The sequence below is a fragment of the Pocillopora verrucosa genome, chromosome 4 (genome assembly GCF_036669915.1).
Source record: "Pocillopora verrucosa isolate sample1 chromosome 4, ASM3666991v2, whole genome shotgun sequence".
In the NCBI taxonomy this organism is placed as follows: Eukaryota; Metazoa; Cnidaria; class Anthozoa; order Scleractinia; family Pocilloporidae; genus Pocillopora; species Pocillopora verrucosa.
The window spans coordinates 10576248-10596119 of NC_089315.1; the positions used below are offsets into that span (position 1 = coordinate 10576248).

Genomic DNA, 19872 nt, shown 5'->3' on the forward strand with positions numbered 1-19872 from the left:
GATTTCGATTCCGCTATCCCTATCAAATCAAATTTATTTCATTATGTAAGGATACATAAAAGGAAACGTCAGAGGTGATCCCTATCGAGGACGCTCCTTACATAAAATATAAAATAAATATACTACAATGTAAAATTTAAGAATAAATAGGAAATGGCTAAAAAAAAGTACAAAATTTTACAATACTTTCAAAGTTTACATCGAAAAATGCTGAAATCCCGTTCGTGCACTATCTCCTTAGGAAGAGCGTTCCACTGTTTACTAATTCTAACAAAGAACGAGGGCAGAAAACAATTTGCTCTAGCTAATGGTTGTCTTAATTTAAATGAATGGTTTGATCTTGTTTTACCATAACAATTAAATTCAAAATAATCATTACAGTTGAGGGCATTAAGACCATTAAGTAGCTCTAGGAAAGATAGATAAGACCTCTGTTTCGACAGTAAATTCTTCAACTATTACAAATTCGAAGACGACTGCTGGACAACAACTATCACTGACACGACCGATACGAATACTAAATAGTAAGACTTAAATTCTAGCATGCAGTGTTTGTTAGCCGTCCCAGCGTGTTTTCCAGCCGTCGGGAATGACACTACATTTAAATGAAGTATTAAACAGAGCATACAAGGGGGAATCCAGCGAGTTACTATAATGATTCAAAATCCTTGGATGAATGTCATCAGGGCCGCAACTTTTATCGGCATTTAATTTCCGCAATAGCTTTCCAGCTTCAATGGGAGTAGTTGATACCTATTTGAGATTTTCAGTTCTGACAACTTGCGGGAAGTTTGAAAGATGAGTCAAGTTTTCTGATGTAAAAGCAGAGGCGAAATAGGAATTGAAACTGTTCGTAGTGTCTTTGTGATAGGTCAGAGTCTCTTTCTACTTTAAGTGTCGCAAGGTTTTTTGTTGCATTCCGACGTGAGCGAACATAGTTCTAAAACAATTTGCTAACGCCTTCGTTTGCAATTTTGACACTTAATTGTTTAAGGTATTCCCAGCGCGCTTGATTGCACGCCTTCTTTGTTCCTTTATTCAAATTTCGGTAACGCGTCCAAAAATTGTCAGAATTTGATGTCTTGGCACTCTTGTAAACAAATTTTTTCTGCCAAGTCAGTCAATAAATCCGGCGTCAGCCTCGGTGCGTTTTTCATTTTCCTTGGCGATTTAATTGGTATACAGGTCTCAACTGCTGTAAAGAGTAAATCTTTAAACATTAGCCAGTTTTCCTGAACAGCATCAGTAAAGAAAGCACAGGTCCACGGAACAAAATTAAACAGTTCATTTAGCATATCCAAATTCACCTTCTTATGCGATGGATTCTTAGACGATGATATCTTAACTTCAAAAGCAATGGAGTTGTGATCGGAGAAAGGTTCGCCAACTTGTAGATTTCTAATCAACCCCTCGTTGTTGTTATCACGATATCTTAGATGTTTTTTTCCGCGAGTAGGTTCCAGCACTTGTTGTGACATAAATGATGCAGAAGAATATCCATTAGTCTGCAATTTGCGTCAGGATCACGGAGAACAAAAGTAGTAGACCAGTCGATGTCCGAAGGGTTAAAATCGCCGACCAATACAATCTCAGCAGAGTCGTAGAACTCGTCTAGGGAAGCACTCAAGTCAACCAGAGGCTCAATTAAATTTTTGGCGGCTGGTAAAAAACTCCAAATGTAGATGATTTGTTTTTCCCATATAAATATCGACTCACAAGAGTTCTGAATTGGGATCACAGTTACGACGTGTAGATAAAATTTCGTCTCCTACAGCCAAAAGGACAACCCCGCCTTTCCTATTTCGATCCTTGCGATAGTAGATAACGTAGTTCGATGGGAATAATTCCGCGTCAAGTATGGTATCATCTGGGTGAGACTCCGTAACAACGACAGTGTCGTAACCCTTACGAGCGAGCTGAGATTCAAAGAACGTTGTCTTATTTACCGGCGAACATGCATTGAAATACAGAACAGATAAGCTGGTCCGGTAAAGTTTCCGTACAGCCCCATACTATTGTAAAACAAATCTGTTTTCCCAATGGCAGTGTATTGTTTTTGTCATTGTTTTCTCTGTTCAAGAACTGAATGCGTAATGTAGTATGGGGCTGTGCGGAAATTTTACAGCTGGTCCTCCCTGGCATCGATGCAGGACCCAGGTTGGAAGAAATGTCGCCACAAACAAGAATGCGCACAAGGGGGAATTCAGCCCAAAGTAGAATCGCCGCTATCTTGTATGCCAGCACGAGGTTCGCCTGTCGAAGTCCAAAAGCCACCAAATACTCGATGTGTCGTCAGTAAAGCAAGCAGCATGAGACAGCAAACCATATTTGTAAGTTGTGTCGTACCTACAACGTTCTCGAATGCGGAGCAAGGAAAGACAAAAGAGGAAAAAGAGAGCACACGACAGCGTGGTTGCTAGCCCCATTCCCAACTGTTGATGTTGAACTCCCTATTGATGTTGTTGGGATGAAGTCTTATATGGATAGCCTCTTTGACCCAACGTGTGTACCAGTGGGAGTCACGATCAATAAACTTAACCTTACTCCAAATAGAAAAATGCCCCGTTTCGTTAGCGTGCTCCAAAACCAGAGAGGTCTGAGTACGAGCAAACCGTACGTCTCCGTCATGTTCTTTTATCCTTTCTCCCACTGATCTCCCAGTTTCATCTATATACACTTTGCCGCATTCACATGGGATCTTGTAAACGACACCGTCTGGTTTTAATGGTTCCAGGGCGTCTTAAGGTCGTACTAAGTGAGACCTAAGTGTTGCGTCCGACTTGAAAACGGTCCGTATGCCTTGATGTTATACACAGCGGCGAGGAATTTTTGATACACCCTTTATGTAAGGGAGAACGGCAGTAGATTTAAATTCCTGCGCGGGCTCTTTGTTGAGTGTTACCCTTGTTGGCTTTGCGAGTTAGCACAAATGAAGAAGGATAACCACCAGAAACAAGCACTGATCCTCAGAGATAACTGACGGTTTCGTTGTGAGGTGTTTGGCTCGGTCGTATAGACACTTAACCATACCACTCTTCACTGACTGAGGGTGGTGTGAGTCATAGGCTAGGTACTGGTCAGTGTGGGGGGCTTTCTGTAGACAGTGGTAGTGAGAGGACCGTCTGAGTCCCTTGTAACTGTTGTGTCGAAAAAAGGAATGGTGCTATCTTTCTCGATTTCCATGGTAGAAGGAATAGTAGGCTGTTGCCTTTTTAGATGTGGTAAAAAGCTCTTGAAATGGTCCCGGTCTCAGACTGTGAAAGTTTCATCTACATATCGTTTCCAGATCTTAGGTTTGCAAGTCGCATTAGGGTCAAAGAGGCTATCCATATAAGACTTCATCCCAACAACATATATAGGGATAGCGGAATCGAAACTCCCAAAGCTTGGATACCCACGATCAAACAACACAACAGCCGATTTATGAGGATCTAGGAGGAAACACTTGTAGTCGCAAATCCACAATTTATTCAAAAACTCCAACAATCGAGATCAGGTCAGATCTACATACACTTCTTAACCTTTACACGATTTGCTAAATGGAAAATATACGAGCGATAGCTAAACCTGGGAATTTCAAACATTGAATTGTCTTTTTTTCGACTAAAGAACTCACATTATGTGGGAGCTTTCAGAAATCCGCCGGCGAACTAATGAAAGCAACACACATGGCGACTCGTTTTCCTCGTGTTCGCTCCAAGACCGCTATGCCTTATGGGAGGCACGGGCTTCTCAACTTTAGAAAGAGGAAATTGTTTAACAAGTGAAAATAATGAATAAAAAAGGTAACAACAACACCACTGATGAAGACTAGCAGTACTGCAGTCGAAACGTCGCGATCAACATCAAAAGTGACTATCGTGAGACAAACGAACAAAGTTCATCCCCAATGTCAGAATTACAGAATGAAACCGTTGGATTGTTTTCCTACCGAACATCTTGTTTCCCTTTAACTCCTTAAAAGTTTACAGAAGATGATGATTCACCTCTTTTGGAATGCCTTTACTTGTTTTGCACTCATGAATTCGAGTTAAGTTTTATACATATTCTCAGTCTTATTCTTCAGTCTTATTGTCGTGACTAAGTAATGAAGTTCCAATCATGAAAACGTCCATCAACAACCAATTCAAATATCGCAATATTGGCTGGGCTTACGGCCATTTCTTACAAACTTCTACCTTTCAATACGTTCCCGTTTAGCAAACATGAGAGGCTTATAAAGTTTGACCCAGTCTTCGCCTGCCTTGATTTTACCTCATGATACTCTACTGCACAAAAAGGAATTTAACCAGTGGGACCAAATATGTGATTGATTGCCGACATCTTTGTTTCTCGTAGTGCGACACTAACAGACATCTGGAGTGGCTAAAAACTGTCCAAGAGTCTCATGGCTCGGTTGCTATGACGTCATTAGTGCAGGTTAAGACGATCAATTCCAGTGGTGTATACCTTGTGGGCCATTTGGATAGCAGTAAAGATCCATCTGCAAAACAAGGAAAACGATTGTCATACAAAGATGTGATCCGACTGACGGTTCCCTTTAAAGATGGAAGTGAAAAGGAACAAAGAAAAACGTATTCTATTGACGAACTAAGGGATTTGCAGAGTAAACTAATTTTGATCGCAGGGAAGGCTGAAAAAAGGAAGGATGACGTGGAGCAGTTCGTTAGGGTGAGTGAAAATACAATAATCGTGTGGACAGTTTTTTTTCCGTTTGAGTTGTTGTCTGATATCGCATTTATTCGACTAAACACTGGGGCGTTTATTAAATTTTTCGTTATTCGAGTGCGGCGTTTATTCGAGGGTGGTGTGTATACGAGGGCGACGTTTATTAGATATCCAATCCATTTTTTGCAAACAATTGAATGGTAACTAATCATTTTTATTTTTAAAAACAGAAATATGTTTTAGTGCTTGTTTCAAAAGTCATTTTTTGTGTCGTTCTCAATTTTATAATTTGCATGTTAATACTACTGCAATACATAAAGTGAAGAAATTGAATAACGTTCACACAATTTCATTGTCACTCTCCTCATCATGATCCGAGTCCAAAAGATGTAATGTCGGCTATGTCTCCTCGACATCAAAAATGATACATTCAAAAGGATCTGTGTCTGATTCACTCCGAATTTCCATCGATCGATCGTCCACTGTCTTACGACCCGTCCAACGCACAGCTTCAGAGAGATTTGTTGATGACCCCAATGGGTAGCTATGCTCAAGAATCAAGAGCCCGCTGCAAGATGGTTCTTCTCGGGGTTTCTTTTAAATTTCCAGCACGGTACCCAGCCATTCATCATACTTTTTAGAGCAAGCGGCCTTGAACGGCTTGTTCCAGCAAACATCTGGTGCCTGGATATACTTGGTGCACTCTGTTGGCACAATTACTAGATCGATTTTGTTTAGTGCAATGCATGAGTAATGCTATCTTCGATGTGGCACTAAAAGGAGTCTTAGGCTAATAGCGATCAACCACCAACCTTTATATCATTGCCTTAGTAGTCAACAATCTGTTGTGTGCTTTTTTAGTTTATTTGAGGGCGGTATTTATTGATATTTCTGCTCTAAAATGCAGCGTTTATTTGATGGCGGCATTTAATCGAATAAGTACTGTACTGGTAGACTAAAATATTTTTAAAAAACGATCTCTGGCTAAAACTTTTAAAAATACGAGCTTTCGGCTGTTTGCGCTACAGCCTTCAACGGGTAAAATGATAAAAAAAGGTTAAAAATATATTAGGTGTGAAGTACAAAGTAAAAATTAAAAATGCTGATAACTAAGAATGTTTGTTAGAAAGAATGTTGTATTGTCCGGGCAAAGGACAGGAATTGTTGTCCGCATTGGGAGTTAACTTGGAATGTTCTAAAAATGTTCTTGAATGTTCTTGAAATTGTTCTAAAACCACCTTTGTCAATAATAGATGCATTATCAAAGTCTATTGCGTGACTATTGGCCCAGACGTGATTGGCAATTCTTGAGCCTTTTGCCGCGGTTTTCACATTTCTGAGGTGTTCTTTCTTTCTTGTGTTGAAGGCCCTGCCAGTCTCACCAATATAACACCTTGAACAGTCACCACAAGGAATTTTATAAATAACATTTGTTTGCGATTCCAACAATGGTCGCAATTTTGGGGCCGGGAGCTGTTGTTGAAGGGTGATGAGTGGTTTGTTCACCACTGTGATGTCGTGTTTTTTGAGGACACGAGTCAGAGGTTCTGTTACGCCTTTAATGTATGGAAGAGAGGCGAACACTTGCTTGATGACTTGACCGACTTGCGGTTTTAGAACAAGAAAAATACTAGAAGCGTGGCATTCCAAGTTAACTCCCAATGCGGACAACAATTCCTGTCCTTTGCCCTGACAATACAACATTCTTTTTAACAAACATTCTTAGTTATCAGCATTTTTAATTTTACTTTACACTTCACACCTAGTATATTTGTTACTTTTTTTATCATTTTACCCGTTGAAGGCTGTAGCGCAAACAGCCGAAAGCTCGTATTTTTAAAAGTTTTAGCCAGAGATCGTTTTTTAAATTTCATAAGATGTTTTATCCTGGCTGCGGCCCCTCTATCTTTTCACATAAAATATTTTTATCTAATTATAGAATTTTGAAGGTGTCATGCGTCTAGCAACTGCATACATCGACCTCTTTGAATCTGGTTACATTCATCGTATGAATTGGAGCCAAGAATATCACTGTAGCAAAGATCAAGTCGAAGGCGAGTCTATCAAGAAGGAATTGGATAATGAAAGATCGGTCATCGAAAAGTGTTACAAGAACTGGAAGAAGAAGGTCAGTGATGCAAGGAAGGAGTATAGAGAATTGAATTTCTTTACCACGCAGCAGTTGATGACACTGAGGAAAGAAATCGCCACAGTTTGCCACAGCAACGACCTTGCTATGAAAAACATCCAAGTGCTCACTTTGCTGGAAAGTGTTTGTCCTTGTTTGACCAGCACACAGTTAAAATTAGCAATAGAGCGTGCTTTTAAGGACACAAAAATACTGGAGAACCCCAGAGGAACAGCGGAGCTGTCTTCATTCGCTCACGTTCCTTCAGACGACGGAATGGTGACTCGCAGGTCAGTGTTTGACAACAGCAATTACTTGGGCACGAGTTCCTCAACAGCAACGAGTACGTGTCAAGTACAAACTTCAATTGTCAAGAAACCGAAGCCAAAGGAAACATCAAAGATTCAAATTTTCTTGAATGCAGCTGCCGATGATGGTTATTCGGAGCAGATCGCTTTGGCTGCTTTGGCGAGTCTAGGTGTTGATGCAGAAAAAGACGACTTACTGTTGTGGTGTCTAGAAGAAGCCGACGAGGCTGACATCGAGGCTCTTTACGAAGATGCGAAGAAAAATCCTATGATTACCCGAGAACTCTTCCTAGAGAAGGTGGAGTCTATTAGTCAGGATATGCCAGCCGCTGTTACAGAGGCGGCGGTTAGCAAAGACGAAGATAATGAAACAGAGATCAGTCAATATCTTACACTCACTCAGCTTGGAAACATCCTAAGAGAACTTTCAGCTCCAGGTAACACTCACTTGTATTCATGCAAAACTGCTAAAAACGCTGCTGAGACCAATGAAAAATCTACAGCTGTGATGTCAAAATTATCTGTATTTGCTGTACAATGAATACGATGTTAATTTCACATTTCAGTAATTGGAGGGACAGCTCGCACCTTTCCAGCATTCTTAAAAAGAGGATGTCCCAACCTTATGATTGTTCCTAGAGGTAAGTCTAACAGGAACCCAGGGAGTACCTAATCATATCGGTACAATGTTCTAAAGTTCCAATAACCAAAATCATTTTGGTTTTGCTGCCCTATATTTCCCATCTTGCTTACTTTACACGACAGCATGTTTTCTCTACTATGATTTGTTCTTTGTTCTACCCATTTTGTTGTAGATGACATCCTTGCTACAGTCCTAGCCCTTTATATGCATGACGAAAAGCAGCCTTTGCCAAGCCATGAAGAGGTGCTCCTTTGCACTCCTGATACCACCACAGAAGAGGTACAGTTTACATTTCGGAAGGATTTTCCTAATATATTTCCCCACCTATATACCGTTAATAAAAAATTGGGTCGAGGAGCTTAGTTGCTTAAAACGCCACTTCTTGATTTTCGTATTCAGCAGATTAAGAAAGGTAGGGAAATTTTCCGCCTATGATTTGAGTGGCTCAACCATTAAATTTTTTCTGCCTTCTATTTGTTTTCCTTTGTCGTAGATCGAGTTGCTGTGGAGACGTGCAATAGGGGACATGGAGGGTCGATTTTATTGTCTCGTACACGCAGATGTGTTGGATTTTTCAGTCAGTAAGCAAGTAGTGGAAATGCTTAGTGTAGTGACACGGGGACTTGCTGGCAAGGCTCGAGAAGGTGAGTTTCACTTGAATTAAATGACATGTTTCTCATCGAAAAGCCAAGGTTATGGGTATGAATCGTCGGTGGTTTTTGTTACTTCTCAGATTGTGGCCTGGTGGTAATCTGCAGTAGCGAGAATGAAGATCGTGCCAACATAATTGCAGCTCTTGATCAGTATCGTGTTGCTGCTCCACCCTGTCCTTCGCCAGGTGACCTGAAAAGCTACCTCAAGCATAAGTTCCAAGCACCTCTTTCTCAATACGGATACATCAGTGGTAGTAAGATTACTTGGACAACGGCTGGATCCTTAGACCCAGAAAAGTAAGTTCTCACTGATGTTCCTAGAGATTAAGACAGGGGAGCCTCTATTCTGGCCTTGGAGGTAGAAAATGTTTAGGAAAAACTTTTCCCTTCAATACAGTTGAAAGAAGTTTTTCGTTCAAATTGACTAAGTCTCTGTTCCTAGAATGGAAGATTTTAAAAAGAGAAACCCTGTTATGTGGTTCGAAAAAGCAGTCTTCTTTTGATGAGGAGTGGTGCATACTGATTTTTTTAGACTCTCCGTTCGAGTTGTCTCATCACACCGAGGAGGTTTGGGAAAGACTCTGTTTGTTCGTCGCTTAGCAGAACAGCTGCCTAAGCTCGTAAACAACGACATGGTTATGAAAAATTTGCGAAGACAAGACTCAAAAACATTCTTGCACGTGACCATACCTCTTCATGGGAATTCCACAGACTCGTCGATGCTTGTTGATGCGCTTCTTCCGCATGCAGTGAAGGCAGATGTACCGCTGTCCCGTATATTCCATCTGGACGTATCGCCTTCGGTAAGATACTAAACGCATGCGAGTTGAAACTTGAATTAATATTTCCAGTGGCCAATACTTGTAAAATGCACAACCAGCTCGTATCTTCAGTCGCGTCAAAGGGCTAGATTAACATTGTTTATGTAACAAGTGTTGTCAATGAGATCCTGAACGAACGTTACTCGAAGTAAATTTCACATCATTTAATGCTGTTAGGAAAGCACTAGCAAAAAATTCAGAATTTAAGTTTCTTAAAGGTTTGCAGGCTCTGAACATAATCTTCTGCTGAATTGCAGTTAATGTGACAAAGACTTAATTCACTTATCTCAATATTTTATGAGATGTTATGTCCTCCTTTTAGATGAGACGGGGCTTGGAGACCCTTATTTTCAATCTCCTTGTCCTCGGCTACCTTTGTGACAAGATGGGGAGAGTGTGGAGGAGACGAAGCACAGACTTGTACATCTTTGAGATTACGACCGCTGCTCCCCTACCCATGGGTTTCACTAGGGAGGAAGAAGCTCAAAGTCAAGGGGTGAGTGAATAAGTGAGAGAGGGAGAATGTCATCTATGGATAATAAATCAACAGAATAATGAAGTAGCACAATCAGGGAGAGGTTCTTCGTCCATTGTTTCGTCGGTGAATTAAAATTTCAGAGGCTAAATTTTGTGGAAGGAGTATACAGATCAAACAAGAGAGGTTACCCACTTGTGAAGTTATGTAGTTTGGAAATCCAACCCGTGCCCCACCGGTGGAAAGCGAGTGCTCCTAGAGCATGGGGCCTGGAAGCTCATGGGTTGCAATCTTGGTGGTTCAAGAAGTGAATTAAATATCCGTTGCTTTAGGGAAAGTAACTTGTGTCCTTCACTGTTTCTACTTGTGATGTCTACCACTCTTTTGATTTTCAGAGACAATCTGGAAAATCCACAATGTCTAAGCGGCCATTTTATGACCTGCTACCAACTATTCAGTGTCAAACTCCAAGAACTGTTCTCTGCCGTTTAGAGGATACTCCAGGTATTGAACTGAGATTCTACTTCAAACATCAATTAGTAGCTGATTCTATAGTGAGTTTCCTTGAATTTTTTTTTCCAGATAAACAGGACTGTAATCCACTGTTTGACGTCAAAGAGTTTCGAAACACACCGTTCCAGAGGGTTTATCAATATCTCAAACTGTTAAATGAAGGAAAGAGTCTTGACAATTTTACGTTTTCGCCAAGAAATGTTGATGAAGATCAAATGACATGCCTTATGCTCCTTCTAAGGTTTGTTTCATGTACCTAATTGGATGCTCTAACTTGTTAAAGATATTGTTTGCAGACTATTTCTTAGGTGAAAGGTACATTAACAATTTAAAATTAGAATATGAGAGGTTTCTTGTAAGGGAGACGTCCCTTTCTAACTTGACGCTTAGGCAAAAACATAGAGGGAAGGAATGAAATCTCCTCCTTGTTGAAGGTTGTTTAAACAACGTGTTTGGTCTCATGGTTACTTACTACCGTTTTCCTTTGCAGGAATTGCGGTATTCCTGATCCCTCTTGGTCAGAGATTCGTCATTTTGTGAGTTTCTTGAACTCGCAGCTCCGAGACTGTGAACAGAGTTGTTATTGTAACATGCAGCTAATGGGGGCTGTTTTAGAAGGACTCAACGTGCCGAATCTTGAAGGCTTCCGCTCTTTTGTTGTGCGCTTTATGATACAAATGTCAAGGGTAGGCTGGCTTTTCAAATCTTCGCTCACCCAACTTTCTTATAGCGTCTTGGTGACTCTGGGACAGTTACCGCAGAGAAAAACTATTACACAAAGGTTATTTAGAATGATGTGTGTATAGCCGAGGAAAGGTGAAAGTTTTCTTTACTTAGACGTTGGCTTTTATCTTCAAAATTAGTTGCACGTGTCAACTTCGTCGTTTTCATGTAATGTCGCTATCTACAATGTATGTTTTAGCAGTCTGTACTAAAATCTCTTTATCAATTAATCAGACAAGTCTTCGGAACTAAAGAACTCGGATACTGGGTTTTAATTCATTACCTTGATTAGTGGAGCTTCTGAGTTCTATTACATCCCTTGATGGCTTTTCATCAGCAGTAAGTACATGAAGAGTTATTTCCTTTACTTTAAGGATTTTGCTACTCCATCTTTGACGGAAGAGAGCACTGTATTCTATACAGAGGATAACGCAGAGCTTGAACGACAAGAGATCGAACAGTTTCAACCTAGAAGACGCTGGGAAAGCAGGTGAGAGCTTAACTATCTTTTTGCTATAATTCAAAACGCCACATTTTTCTAGATTATTGTTGCCAATTGTTTTGTGATGAGTTAACTTAGACAGGTTAACTTTCAAGCAGCAATCGTATTGCAAGTTCATTTTGTGATAAAATTCCCAGAAAAGGACTATTTCTTCGCTTTTAATCGCCCATGTTTTGTACGCAGTTTGTCTCATGATAGTTCTTTTGTTATTCAGTCCTCATCCATACCTTTTCTTCAACCAAGACCACATAACTCTGACGTTTCTTGGTTTCTTCGTCAATTTTGCTGGTGATGTTGTTGACCCAGAAACAAGTCAAACTCTGGAGAAAGGTTTAATGTCCAGGCAATTACGAGATGGTCTGCGGGCCCAAGGTGTCCATTTTGCAACAAACATGGAGACCTCCAAAAAGTAAGTGCTAGACGGTAAACCCATTTTTAGCTATTTGTCTTTCAAACAGAGTTATTACAATTAACCCTGGTTCTTTAGGAGTCAACGCTCAGGATTTCTGATAGGGTTGAAAGTCAGTGCTGAAATGTTCAAGGGACGTAATTGATAAATTGTTTTTTATGAAGTGTGTGGTAAGATTGGCAAAATTCTTGGAAAAGGGATCCATGGCGTACGGCATTTAGGGGGATAGTTCTGCTGGCCTCGTTGTGCCTCCTAGAAGGGAAGCCAGATTTTCACCAAAGCTTTTATTTCCTACGTGACACTTTGTTCCATAGTGATGAATTCTGTATGACATATTCATTCTGTTTTAGGGAGGGCAAGATAAATCAGTTATGTTCTGTGATGGGGGTAAACTGGTTGTACGATCCAGACAGAGCCTATGAATTAACTACAGACAATGTCAAGAAGATTCTGGCTATTCATATGAGATTCAGGTGATGGTGATATATTGCTTTGAATTCCCATTTCATTGTGACCACAAATTATGGTTAGATTATGCAAGGGTCGGAGCAAATTCAACTCTCAGTCTAAATGGCAACGAAACTGACAAAGATCGAACACAAACTCTAAACACTTTTCCAAAACTATTTTGCCATTGTCTGACAAAGTGATTTGGTTTTCACTCACTTCTGGGCTTTAACATTTACAGATGCAACATTCCTGTGATCGTGATGGGTGAGACTGGTTGTGGTAAGACCCGTCTCATTCGATACATGTGCGGCCTACAAGCAGGGCCTAAAGGACCCCGAAACATGCTTCTCCTTAAGGTAAATTGATGATTAAATTTCGAATATTTAGTTCTACCAGCAGCGTACCGACACCATATTTTGGTGGTGATAATGGTGGGTAACAGGTTTTTGATTATGATGGAGGCTATTGTGATGAAATGCTTTTGGTGGAAGTTTTCGGTGATGATAAAGCTGGTGGTGCTCCTCTTCTGAATATTGTATCGATGGTGATACGAGTGTTGGTGCAGATGGCGAAGCTTTTGAGGTAGTGATCACGCAATTTTGGTGACGAGCTCATCCTGATGGTGATGGTAGTGGTCAGCCTAGTGGTAGCGATGGAGATTGGGATGGTTTTAATGGTGCTGTTTTCCGTGGTTGTGGTTCAGATGGTGGTTGTTGTGAGGATGGTGGTAATACTGATGTTGGTAACGGTAAAGGCAAAATGGGGAGAGTGGGGGTATTTCTGTAGAGTTCAGGGGTGGTGCTGCTGTTGCTGTTGCTGATGGTGTTTGGAAGAGTTGGGCTGTTAGTTATAGTTTTGTTGATGCTCCTGCTGCTTATGGTTGTGGTAGTGACTTTGGCCGTGACAGTAGAGCTGCTTGTGGTGGGAGATGACAGCATTGCTCCTTCTGGTGGTAGGGAATCTCCCCAGAAATAAGTTCAACAACACCTACTTAAGAGCTACGTCAGTTTCAAGACATCATATGCACTCCTTTCTGTTGGGATTGAATGACACATGCTATCATACTTTCGTCATACATCATTTTCTTTTCAAGGTTCATGGTGGCACAACATACGAAGACATCAAACTCAAAGTTCACCAAGCAGAAGAAATGGCCCTCACAAATCAAGAAAAGAACATTGACACGGTTTTGTTCTTTGATGAAGCCAACACTACTGAGGCACTGACCATGATTAAGGAAGTTATGGTGGACCGAAGAATCAATGGCCGGCCTATTGGACAAGGGCTAGAAAGGCTGCAGTTTATTGCTGCCTGTAATCCTTATAGAAGGTAAAACATGTGTCTTTCGCTCTAAGCTTAACTAAGCGCAAAGTTTCGTAGAAATGAATGGTAAGAGCAAATTGCTGTTTCCTTATGTATTTTTAGGCACAGAGACGAGATGATTCACAAGCTGGAGTCAGCTGGTCTTGGATATCACGTTAAAACAGATGAATCAGAAGATCGTTTGGGTGAGGGACGTTATAGGGTTGAATTTCCTTAGAATTTTGTCAGAAAATTGACTCTGTGAAAAGAGGAGTGTTAACGAATCTATTGATCACAGGTGGGGCCTTGTTCAGAATTCTTTGTGAAGTTTCAATGTTGAAAGATTCCTGAAAAGGGAGGAACTTTCCTACCAGGCAACTGCCCATCGATAGTTCCCTGTTGGCTGACCCCCGGCAGTTACGACAGGCTCCGATCATCTAAGTTGGGTTACGCTCTGAAAAAACATAAAATAGTTGCGGTCAAGAACAGGGACATTGTGTCCCACATGCAAATGCGGTAAAGCATAGTGGTAAATTAAACTGTTGCTTGGAAATCAGTCTATAGTAATAATTGTTCTCCACAGGTAATATCCCATTACGTCATCTCGTCTACCGTGTACACGCCCTCCCAGGGAGCATGCGCCCGTTGGTATGGGATTTTGGTCAACTGAAAGCAGATGAAGAAAGACTGTATACTAACCAAATTGTCAGCCGTTACGTAAGTGTATTCTAACAGTGTTCCTGAACTAAAAAGAAGGTCTTTCTAACCCGTTAATTATCAGCCGTTAATTGTCAAGGAAATGAATCTAGAAATGCGCGACATTTTTTAGAGGGCTGAAGGAACGTTTTCAAATAATCGTTCTGAATCATGGTACGAGGCTGGAGAACAGGAAGTATGGCATTTAGATACTAATAACCTTCTGATTTTATGGATAAATACTTAAAGAAATGAAACATCAGTCCACCAAACTAGGGTAGGGTTGTTGCTTTGTCTTATTCTTTCTTCAGGAATAACCACGATTGAAGATAGCAAACGTCACCTTACTCATCCCAAGGCTATTTTTCATACAATTTGATTTCACTATTTTGTGTTTCGGTTGTTTTTATGACAGATTCTTGACAAAGGACAACTAAAAGGAAACTCTTCGACGGTAGAAGCAGTTGCTGAAGTTCTGGCAGCCTCGCAAAAATATATGAGAGATCAATCGGTAAGTGAAAAGTTTTAAAACACTGTTTTTGCGCATTAGATGCATTAGTGTTATAAATTGCTTTTTGAATCACACGGTGGCGGTGCAAGCCCAAAGAGAGAATAACCTTTGTTTTTTAATCAAGGATGAGTGCAGCTTTGTTAGTCTTCGTGATGTGGAGAGAGCCATGCAAGTGATGGACTGGTTCTATAAGCACGTGCATACACTCGGTAGACTTATGAAAGAGGTGACCGCTAAGCAACGAAGGGAGGTAGGTTTAGACGTCAATGCAGATGATGTGGAGGAAGAGGTGGTAATAAAGCTATTTGACATTTTGTGCCATAATAAATAAAATTATATCGAAAATAGGATTTGGGTCATAAACAATCCCATAGAATGCCAGAATGAACTATTTTCAAGTTTTTAAACCCTCTCAAACCGGTGGAAATGTTTCTTGATAGTCAGTTTGTTTGCATGAAAATTGGACCAAAAAGGGTAAACGTTGAAAACGCTCCTCGTTTTGGGCACTTCGGATTTACCTTATTGAATTATTTTATGATCCTACAAAACAACGGTCTAGAATGCATTACTGAAAATTTGGTGCTATAGGACATCATCTTACTCAAACCACAAATAGGTGAGTGTATCACTGAGGAAGTCCAATTATGTTTGTGGGGCCGCAAGAATTATGTTTAAAAGTGTCATGATATTGTATATTCCGCAGGATTCAATCACTCCTCTCACCCGTGCCCTGGTACTCGCCATTGGTGTCTGTTATCATGCCAAACTTCAGGAGCGGCGGGAAGAATATCGCACCGTCGTGGCACGCAGCTTTAAGGCGCCATGTTTTCTTCCAGGTGGTCACAAGCAGATACACAGTGAGATTTTAAGGTATGAGAAAAGTCTAATGCAACGAGGTCTACTTCATGCGAAAGAATTAATGACCCAGCTTTTTGGACCTTTTACGTACTCAAAAAGAAAGATATTTATTGCGCCCAGTCAACTGAATGTTGTAAACCTTGTATGTTGTTAAGACAAAGAAGGTTTTGGTTCATATTTATGTGGTGTTGGCGGAGGTTTGATCAAAAGGATAAGAGTTATGGAGTTTCCCTACGCTAGTTCTTTACCAGATGCAAATAAGCAAGTTATCTCATGTGTCCTATTTTTGTTTGTACTAGTTGTCAAAAAGCTGTGCTAAAGGAGTTGGAACTCGGCCCCAACATTGCTCGCAACGCAGCCTTGAGCGAAAATGTTTTTATGATGGTGGTGTGCATTGAGCTCAGGATTCCATTGTTTGTGGTTGGAAAACCGGGCAGCTCAAAATCTTTGGCTAAGAATGTTGTTGCTGATAACATGCAAGGTTATGCTGCAAGATCGTCACTATTCAAGACCTTCAAGCAGGTTTTATGGCCATTTCAGATACACTGTAATGTTATTTTCTTCTTTCCCTGTGTGGAGAGCAATTAGGATCAATGTAATGGGAATTCGTAGGCGATATGTTAATCTCACAGTAGTCAATGTCCTAGTTTCATTCAAGTTTGAGCTTTGGCTGGGCTATCATGTTAACCTGGTCAAGACACATTACTATAACAGCTTCTTTTTGCACCAAAAAGTACGAATGGTGACCAGCATACTTTCATGGAAGATAGTTGAATCTCTTGGGGATATTAGTAAATCATTCGCCGTTTGGTCACCAGAGGTTTCTACGCGCTTCGCGTTATCCACAATATTTCTCCTCTACGTTTTGGAATTGAAGAGGATATTAATTTCAGTCACACCAAGCGCCTTTAACATCCTTTCCTTCCCAAAAAGTGTTGTATGCGTAGCATGCTTGTGTTTACCTCAAGGTCCGCTTTTAAGGACAGTAAAATTATTTATTTCATGGTAGGTTCACATGGCATCATATCAGTGCAGTCCTCTTTCAACCCCTGAGGGTATCGTGGCGACTTTCAAGCAGTGTAGCAAGTTACAGGAAGGAACAAATCCAGACAAGTTTGTTTCGGTTGTAGTCCTTGATGAGGTTGGTCTGGCGGAAGACTCTCCTCTCATGCCTCTTAAAACTTTACATCCATTACTCGAAGATGGTGTAACAAGTGCAGATGACGTCATCGAAACTGACGAGAAACCGCAGCGCGTGGCTTTCATTGGAATCTCAAATTGGGCCTTGGATCCCGCCAAAATGAACCGTGGAATCATGCTGTCGCGTGGGGTTCCAAGCGAGGAAGAACTTATAGACAGTGCTATGTAAGTGAAGTTTTTGGTATCCTTTCGCTTTGGCACTCATATTAACCTATGGGAAAACGTTATTGCGGCCGCACAACTAGTTTCGTTGGACCATGTGAAGACCTTCATAACTATGGTAAAGACACTTTAGAATAAAATTGATCAAATGGCTTTTGATCTCCGTTAAAAATGGTGGCCTTTAGAGATAAAATTATAGTACCTCCATCCACTTTGATGTGGTCATATCTCAGTTTTCTCGAAAATCGATGTTAGCCAATAACTTACAGCATAATCAACAACACGGGCAAATTCCCAATCTATTGAAGAAAACTTCCCCCGAATGTTTTCAGGTGCTATTTCGCAATGTTTTGAGTCAGTCCTCCGTGGTTCTGAGTCAGGTTTGGAAACAGACGTTCCTTACCCTCCTTCACACATTTGAGTATTGTTTTCTAGGGGAATTTGCTCCACGGATGAAGTGGTGAAAGCTCTTATTCTGCCTCTCATATCTCCACTGGCCGCTGGATATGCAGAACTTTACAGGGAACAGAAACATTTTGCAACGTTAAAAAAATGTGGCAAAGAAGAATTTTTTGGTCTTCGTGACTTTTACAGGTTTGATATCTGAGAGCGTATATAGCTCGCTTCTTTTATGATGATTATACTTCTAAATTATGCGCTCGAAGTGATACGCTTTTTTGTCTCTTTACGCAAGCCTCGTAAAGATGGTGTACGCAATCGCTGCAAAATCTCAACAGAGACCTCGCTGGCATGAACTAGAACACGCTATCAGGAGGAACTTTGGTGGCCTGATTGAAGGAGACCCTGTAGAGACATTTAAACGCTACTATACCGAAAAAGATGTAAGTTGACCTATGGAACAATATTTAGCTGGTGTCGAACTTGTTTCTACATTGCGTTCATTCCACTTCACTGAATTATATCCAATCATAAATCACTGCAAAATGGTACATTAAATCGTGGCGACAGGTTCGATACAGGGATATTATGATCCATGGAATCACTAAAGGATTATTCATATAAAATTTAAGGGTTTTTATTTTAACCGGGTTGATACATGTATGTTTAGCTCGGAAATTTAGTTAGCAGTGGCTTAGGATTTAATTTCTTGCTTAACCTGACTTTTTCCTTGTCAATGAAGGGTGACTACATTGTCGAAACCTCCACGACATTAAGATTGATCGAGGCGAGTCTTGGAAGGGAAGACGTAGCAGATAGAGCCAATTTCAGGTACATGTACAGTTCATCCAAACCCATTTTTTATTCCTTCGTTTGTTGGTCGTCGAGTCGTATAAAATAGTGATGGGATAACTTTTCATGTTAATTTAATGTCTTACAGTGAAAACCGTTACCTTCTGATTCTGACTGAAAAATACGCCGCCTTACCCATAATACAGCAGCATCTTTTGAGAACAGCGGACAATGTGGTTGTCATCTTTGGAAGTAGTTTTCTAAATGACCAGGACTACACTCAGGTAAAAAGCGTGGGAGGAAAGACTCTCTTTACTTCTTACGAGAATGGCAATACTCCTCTCAACTTCAGAAATAACACATTTCTGTTAGCAGAGTCTTATTAATTACAGTCTCAACTTCAGAAATAACACATTTCTGTTAGCAGAGTTTTATTAATTACAGTTTGCGTCAGTGTCCGACTTTTCATGATAGTACTTGTCTTTGAGTTGGCACGACAGTGTACTCAGGACTTACTATCAAATGTTTTTTAGAGATTGTGGGAGAGGTAAACGATGATGGCATGAAAACGTAAATTTATGGATCTAGGAACAAATTTTTTTACGAAAGAATTCAGTTTCATGTGCAAATCGAGAGATGATTGTTTCTGGTGTTCAGTGCATGAGTCCTAGAGTAAATTGTTGAACTTTATAACTTACGTTTATAACTTGATGTCCAGATTTGTCGCAACATCAATCGTATCAAGGTTTGTATGGAGACAGGAAGAACAGTGATCTTATTGAACCTTGAAAGTCTCTACGAGAGCCTATACGACGCCCTAAATCAGGTGTGATATATCTGTTGCAAATGTTGTACATTTTGTTGCTAACATTCGCAATTCCTCTCTTTGTTGGGGCCAAGCGGAAAGTGCTTTACTTTGTATTACCATGTTAAAAAGTATTGTGACTGTTATTGTATATGTTTAGTCGTGTCTTCAATGGTATTGTACATGTGCTGCGGTGGGAAAGGCTTGGGAAAGTTAAGTTTTATTTCTTGGTATGCTGTATTTCTAGTATTATGTGTACTTTGGAGGACAGAAGTATGTGGATCTTGGGCTTGGTACCCACCGCGTCAAATGTCGTGTTGATGATGGCTTCAAGTAAGACTTTTTGCTGATTAGCTACAATCAACGTCATAATCAGTTGAAACATCATCTTTGAATAGTCCTATATACGTGTATAATAACACTCCTGTCCCTTCCACACTATAAATCATTGACAAGACCCCCTCCTCATTCAATGTTGCCCGTATGTAGCTGAAGGTTCATGGAAACACGCTGCAACATTGTTTTGGGAGGAAGGGGCGAATAGGTTTAACGAGTACAAACGAGATAAATTTGAAGTTTTAGGGAGTTGAATAAGGCAATGTGTCAACAATTTTGTCGCTGATCGTAGATAATTTCGATCTTTACGAACATTTTATTATTATTCGGTCAAAATGTTATTTTTTGTGTGTTTATTGGTGAGCAAATTCATGTAAGGAAACAAAAAGAAAATATCCCATAAAATTTACCTTTTTTCTAACGTTCTCCCAGTGTGCCTCCGTATCCCAGTGTGGAGTAACGTCTTCCTAGTGTCTTCCTAGTGTCTTTCTAGAGTCATATCTTGTATAATCCTTGAT

General features: G+C 40.4%; 1 protein-coding gene across 3 annotated transcripts in view; it reads left to right on the plus strand.

The window, feature by feature from the left end:
• Positions 1 to 19872, plus strand: part of LOC131787478 (E3 ubiquitin-protein ligase rnf213-alpha) — a 71250-nt gene that overhangs the window by 25843 nt on the left and 25535 nt on the right. For all 3 annotated transcript variants that reach the window (XM_066165818.1, XM_066165819.1, XM_066165820.1), the window contains 29 exons: positions 4339 to 4671; positions 6608 to 7541; positions 7671 to 7745; positions 7920 to 8026; positions 8241 to 8391; positions 8481 to 8697; positions 8933 to 9203; positions 9544 to 9717; positions 10092 to 10200; positions 10279 to 10450; positions 10700 to 10895; positions 11307 to 11422; positions 11649 to 11843; positions 12194 to 12316; positions 12532 to 12649; positions 13387 to 13622; positions 13719 to 13801; positions 14179 to 14312; positions 14707 to 14802; positions 14927 to 15052; positions 15506 to 15672; positions 15960 to 16182; positions 16670 to 17025; positions 17458 to 17616; positions 17717 to 17864; positions 18164 to 18252; positions 18362 to 18497; positions 18932 to 19039; positions 19266 to 19351. In XM_066165818.1, the coding sequence (XP_066021915.1) occupies positions 4339 to 4671; positions 6608 to 7541; positions 7671 to 7745; positions 7920 to 8026; positions 8241 to 8391; positions 8481 to 8697; positions 8933 to 9203; positions 9544 to 9717; positions 10092 to 10200; positions 10279 to 10450; positions 10700 to 10895; positions 11307 to 11422; positions 11649 to 11843; positions 12194 to 12316; positions 12532 to 12649; positions 13387 to 13622; positions 13719 to 13801; positions 14179 to 14312; positions 14707 to 14802; positions 14927 to 15052; positions 15506 to 15672; positions 15960 to 16182; positions 16670 to 17025; positions 17458 to 17616; positions 17717 to 17864; positions 18164 to 18252; positions 18362 to 18497; positions 18932 to 19039; positions 19266 to 19351 (5438 nt within the window). The remainder of the gene's footprint in view (positions 1 to 4338; positions 4672 to 6607; positions 7542 to 7670; positions 7746 to 7919; positions 8027 to 8240; positions 8392 to 8480; positions 8698 to 8932; positions 9204 to 9543; positions 9718 to 10091; positions 10201 to 10278; positions 10451 to 10699; positions 10896 to 11306; positions 11423 to 11648; positions 11844 to 12193; positions 12317 to 12531; positions 12650 to 13386; positions 13623 to 13718; positions 13802 to 14178; positions 14313 to 14706; positions 14803 to 14926; positions 15053 to 15505; positions 15673 to 15959; positions 16183 to 16669; positions 17026 to 17457; positions 17617 to 17716; positions 17865 to 18163; positions 18253 to 18361; positions 18498 to 18931; positions 19040 to 19265; positions 19352 to 19872) is intronic.